This window comes from Pelodiscus sinensis, chromosome 1 (genome assembly GCF_052426305.1).
Source record: "Pelodiscus sinensis isolate ZL-2025 chromosome 1, ASM5242630v1, whole genome shotgun sequence".
Lineage (NCBI taxonomy): Eukaryota > Metazoa > Chordata > Testudines > Trionychidae > Pelodiscus > Pelodiscus sinensis.
In genome coordinates this window covers 236167761-236173760 of record NC_143052.1, presented here as the reverse complement: position 1 = coordinate 236173760, position 6000 = coordinate 236167761, and the positions used below count along the sequence as shown (strand labels likewise).

The window sequence follows — 6000 nt, the reverse complement described above, 5'->3', positions numbered from 1 at the left end:
GTGTCCTTAAGTAGGACACAAGCATATACACTTTGAACAATACTCACCACAGAAAGAAAACAGCGGATGGTGGAATGCATGCACAGGATGCAGCCAGGAACAGACTATACAAGTGGGAGTTCTGTGCCAATTTTGTACACTACTCCTTTGACGTACATTTGGGCAGACCCGGCATTCAATGGAACTACGTCATTTACACCTGTTGAGATTGTCCCTAAATTTCATTTTGCCATACTTCCATAGTAATACCGCCCTCCAAAAAAAAGAGATTTTAAAATACTTTCCACATACAGTAGGTGTCATTTTGACTTTATTTAAGGAAAAATGGGGGGAAAAACAGTAATATCCATAATACACAGAAGACAAGTTAGATAGCACTGCAAACAAAAAAAGGCTGAGTGTTTACTTGTCACCAGTCTGCTTTGCAGCTCTAGAATTAGTAATTTTAATGCAGTTTGTCATTTGTATTATTGTTTAGCATCTTTATAATCAGCAGAATTTGGGGTTATAAGTCACAAAAAGTGTATTACTACTACTATGAAAAACTAAAAAAACCCACAAAAATCACTTTCAAATAAACCATAAATATGTGATGCACATTAGTGTAACAAAACCATTTTTGTAAACATTTTCTCCAACATAACAGGTGCATAAGATAAAAATAAAACACTGCAGTCATACAGTTAGGGTTACTTTGACTTAAAGATACAGAAAGTTATTATTTATTAAAGCTTAAAACTAAACCTAGGAGCTTTTTTTCCCCTGCTCTTACAAAAGCACTGTTGACAGAGTCCAACGTTCTATATGTAGTGGTTCTGTAACACTGTTTTTACTTGTCGTTTGGCTACCTTGGCACTACTGTGCAGGCAGGTGCCGCCATCCAGCAGCTCCAGTGAATGAGTTTCCCCCTACAAGTATCAGAACGTTAACACCACATATCTTTAACCTAGGGAATCCCTGGAACATTCTTATCTACAGGAATTGTACTGATTTCCAAGGTAGTGTGTGAGCTGGGGAGAAGAACCAAATCCATTTTTAACCACACAGTGCTGTAAGAATTAAAACCATGTAGAATTGATCAGTGTTGGTTAACGATGCTACAGGGCCATCTTGTTATTACATCTATGTCTGTGATTATGTTGGGCTTCTGAGTCCCCTTAGTTCATTATAGAACAGAAAATTGATAGCTCTTCTGGCTGATTGTAACAGAGACTGAAAAAACCTGTCCCCACCCTTGACCTTCAGTGCTATCCAAAAGTCAAATGATTTAAAAAAATATTTCTAAGTACTCTGCCAGGAAATGTAAGGCTTTCTTGATATGTGTGTGGGTGAAGTGTACACCAGCTCCCCTTTCAAACTGTTTTGGATACTCAAAGGAAAATGTTCAGCAAAAACGCTGATCAGATTAGAAGAATGTACAGCAGTCAGGACTGATGCCAAAAGAAGGGTTTGTGGAGCAAAGCACTTGCCTAGTTGGTGCTGTTAAAGCAATCAAATGACCAGTCACTTGAACAATCAAGCCGTTTGATTAAAGAATGTTTAAAAAGCCCTACCTGTCATGCCATGAAAGTAAGGTAAGCACAGCAGAAGATAAAGCCAGTGAAACACTGAGAGCCTGTTCACTGAATGAACAGCTTAAGGCAGCTGTCAACAAAGTACCCCACCAAAAACAAAAAATAAAATAAAAATGGTTGAATCATGACACTGTGCATTATTACATCACCAACAGATTATATACTCAAGAATTCTCAAGTAATGAACGTGTAGCCATTAAACAAATTATTACTCTTGAGACATTTATTACAAATGTCAGAAACTTATTCATAAAATAAAACTGACTTTTTTTTTTAAAAAAGGGTGGGGAGGGCAGAGTTGGGATCTTACGTCTAAACACAAGTATATGCTGTTTTACGAATAAGCAGTATTAACTACATTCTTAAAATAGTTTTAGTGCATTGCATTCTTAGAAAAGAAAAACATCACCTCCCCAAAATGTTTCCTACAACATTTAATGGTTTATAGAACTAGACTAGTTATTGTTACCTGCTTGTTACTAAAACCCACGTGTTAGAAGAGTGAAACCTCCAAATTCACCCTCTTCCATTACTGATTAAATTGGTTTAAAAAAAAAAGAGCCCAATTTTCAAAGTTAGCAATTACATTAGTCAGTGTCTCACTGCCATAAGGCTATTTTAACCATCTCATTGGATTACTCCCCTCTTCTGCTGAAACTTGCTACAGAATAACAGTCAAACCTTTCATCTGGTAGTTTTGGTATTAAGATTAAATTAGATATTCATGGTTTTTCCTCTAAAAATGTATAAACTAAACCACCTCTTTTATGCATTAAAAACAATGAGGTAGGCACAAAAAATAAACATATGTAGTTTGGAATTTTTTTTTTAATTCTGCAAGTGCAGACTGTGGTAAAACTGTTGTTGCACTTCTAGGTTTAAACAAAAATTAAACCTTAAACTGAGGCAGTGCTAATACTGTGAGACAACCCAAGTTCTGTCCTAACACAGAATCATTATAGAAAATGAACAAACATTTTATCATCTGCACATGTGTCAGGCAAAACCCGGTACACAGAAAAATGACAAAGCTCTTGGCCAGGGCCAAAACAAAAACCAAACAAAAAAACAAGAATTCCGCCCCTCCCCCCATCCCCACAAAAGAAGTTATCCTAGTCACTGTGTCATTCACATTTTATAAATATTAACTTCTGAAAACCTGCACCTTCCTCTTTGTCCACATATTGTCACATTACAAAAAAGAAATGTCAATTAAATACATTGTTAACATTACTAGATTAAATCTGCCCTCTGCTTCAGCAAGACTGACGCTCTCACCACCACTTGTCACCTTCTCTTGCCTGCCTTGTGTCAAATCAACAGCATATTCATGATAACCCTTTCTCTTTTCACACTAACAAAGTGAGCCATTCAAAGCCTAGAAATTCTGGAGCTGACAGGAGCGTGTGTGGGGGGGAGACCTGTTGCTTTCTAGTGTGATCCCAAATTTCAAAGACTTATAGCACCTGATGGTAATATCTTTACAGCACCAGCTGCACTGCAGCCTCAGTTTAAAAAAACAGAAAGAAACCCAACACTAGTGATGTCTGCACACACATTCACATGGAGTGCTTGCATCAGTGCAGGTCTGTACTCCAGTTACTAATAATTCCAAGTCATGAGAATCTCGAAGACTCTGGATGTCAGCAATCCCTTGTCAAATCACACCGTTTCTACCAACTCAGAAGAGAAGTCCTGCCTAGGGTCATGAAATAAACTTGACTGCTTCCACCAGACCGTACAGAGGCAAAGAAAACCTGTGAAGAAAGAGAAAACCATTTACAATGGTAGCCAGGTGTTCAGATTACCTTTCCTTACTAGGGATGTTAAATATCCACTAATTGACTAATCGAATAGTCAATGCATTTTGAATTGACTATTTGATTAGTTGATAGAGTGCCTCCGCCTTTGAAGTATAGCAACAGCCCTAGGGCTAGTCCCAGGGCTGTTACCACACTTTAAAGGCGAAAGCACCACGTGGAGCATGGGGTCAGCAGGGAAGTCCCTCACTGACCTCAGGCTCCGTATGGTGCTGCCACTTTGAAATACCACAGGGAGCCTGATGCCAGGCTCCTTGTGGCATTTCAAAGTGGCTGTGCTGTATGGAGCCTGGGGTCAGCAGAGGAGTCCCCAGCTGACCCCAGGCTCCACATGGTGCTGCTGCTTTGAAATACTTCCTCCTTTCCCCACCCCTTGCTTCCTCTTTCTGACAGAGACAGTGTGGAGGTTCAGGGGGAGGGGAGTGACTAGTTGACTAACCTGTCAACTATCTAATAAGCATTTGCTAATCAGATAGTCGACTAGTCCTTCACATCCCTATTGCTCACTAAAATCTGATGAGTAAGAAAGAAAGCAGAAATTTACATTAAACTTCAATGTTCAAAATATTTATAATCCAATTAAAGTACATGGTGTTAATGTAAGAATTTTTAAGCAAAAATAACCCCCTACCTTGTCATTACGCTCACATAAGAACTTGAGTCTCTGTGCCCTTTTGTGCATGAACACACCGTCCAAATGCCCAGTTTCCACTGATCTTATCTCGATAGCCTTTTCTCCCCAGCCCATAATCTGATTGGATCGAATGTATGCTTTAAAAACAAACAAAAAAAGCCATCATACATTGAAGTGTGACATTCAATAACTGAAAAATCTTTTTACCTTAAAGCTGGCCTGGAAAGCAAAATACCGTACCTTTTTATTTTTGATGATGTGAGGACATTGTCTCATTAAAATGCCTCCCAATTTAAAAATATTTTAATATAAAATACTTGACTGCCTAAGATCACAATAAGACTATCAGATTGCATATAAGTTTATTATCAATTAAGAAATCTCCCAAAATAATACCAGCTCAAATCCTGTTACAAATACAGGTTAGCAATTTAGTGGTTGCCTAGCAAAATACATCTATTTTCAGCAGGCTGCTAGGAAGCAACGGCACAATAAGTTCTTTTGTCTATCCCAGTACTCCAATCAAATGTTTTGGATTTCATTCTAAAAGAGAGTAGATAAAAACTACCAGGTGAATGCCATTCTCACAGGATACATACCAACTGATGTGGGCATCTCTCCCCACTGCAGAACCACATCTTTGGTGATCCTCCCATAGGTATTTACATAAACTCCTTCATCCTCATAGCAAACCAGCAGCTCCATCCCATCCGTGTTTGGGAGAATAATGATTGCATGTGGTTGGATGCTGCTTTGGATCTACAGAAGCAAAACAAAAGCAAAGATACTATTTCTCACATAATCTGCTCCAGTATACAGGGCAGGATACCTTTTGTTTAAAGCAGATTGTAAAAAGGAAGAAAACAGATGTCATCGGGGCCACAGTGAGATAAGGGGCCTTGGGAGACAGATATCAATAGCTAAGTCCCACCAAACTGTCACCTCCAGTTGTATTGTATGACCTGTATGTACTGTATGATTTTCAGGACTGACTTAGCTACACAGTAAGATGGCAATGCGAGTCTGGGTGTAGAACACTGGACTGGGACTCAGGTCATATTCCCAGTTCAGCTGTTCACATCCTGCGTCAGCTCTCTATGCTTATGCATCCATGCCCACCATTTCTCTGATTAGATTGTAAGCACTTTGGGACAGGTATGGTCTTTGATGGTGTGTTTGTGCAGCTCTTAGCACAAGGAGGACCTGGTCTTTGCTGGAGCTTCTAAGCAGCAAATAAAGGCAATATATTCAGATGAACTTTAAGACACGGAAAATATTTTTCAAGCTATTACCTAGCTTAGGTTTAATTATGGATGCCATTTTATCTCATTTCTGAAATTTAATTTTCCTCGCTGCACCAGCTGCTCCATAATTGCCTTTGCCTACTGCAATAAAATGATAATTAATTTTAGTTTTTAATAATTCTGGTCAATTAATTTTAGAGGCAGAAAATAAAAAATAAAATAAGTCATGTTTCTACTAAAGATTTGGAAGTGGATATGATTAATAATTCTAGAGTACATACATAAAAGAATTATGCAGTTTACATTTTTTTCCAAATTGATATGAAATAGCTTTAGCTATATATTCTATTTTTATCTTATTTTTATTCTCACTGTGCATTTTGGAGGACTTCCTGTTTGAAAAAGTCTTGAACACTTACCAACCTTTTAAGGCAGGAATGTATTGAAATGCTTTATTTTTAATTTTTTTAAGGGTTGTCCTGCAAAGAAATTCAAGAGTGCACATACCACAAAGCCCACAGTAGAATTTTCCACCCACATAGAACAGCCCTGAAACATAATCAATGACAGTAATGGATGTCTCCTCTTTTAGCCTTGTCCTGCTTAGGCTGTGAGAATGGACTCCGGGAGCTGCTGCCCTGCTCTGCCTCATCTCTCCACCCACCTGGTGGTGATCACGTCATTGTTTTACACACTTACCCCCCCCCCCTTCTGTTCATCTGATTTCA

General features: G+C 38.5%; 1 protein-coding gene across 4 annotated transcripts in view; it reads right to left on the bottom strand.

The window, feature by feature from the left end:
- Positions 1 to 288: 288 nt before the first annotated feature.
- Positions 289 to 6000, bottom strand: part of MAP4K4 (mitogen-activated protein kinase kinase kinase kinase 4) — a 244029-nt gene continuing 238317 nt past the window's right edge. For all 4 annotated transcript variants that reach the window (XM_075917256.2, XM_075917252.2, XM_075917268.2 and 1 more), the window contains 3 exons: positions 4628 to 4787; positions 4026 to 4165; positions 289 to 3331 (listed from right to left, as the gene is read on the bottom strand). In XM_075917256.2, coding sequence (XP_075773371.2) covers positions 3248 to 3331; positions 4026 to 4165; positions 4628 to 4787 — 384 coding nt within the window. In that variant the 3' untranslated portion in view covers positions 289 to 3247. The remainder of the gene's footprint in view (positions 3332 to 4025; positions 4166 to 4627; positions 4788 to 6000) is intronic.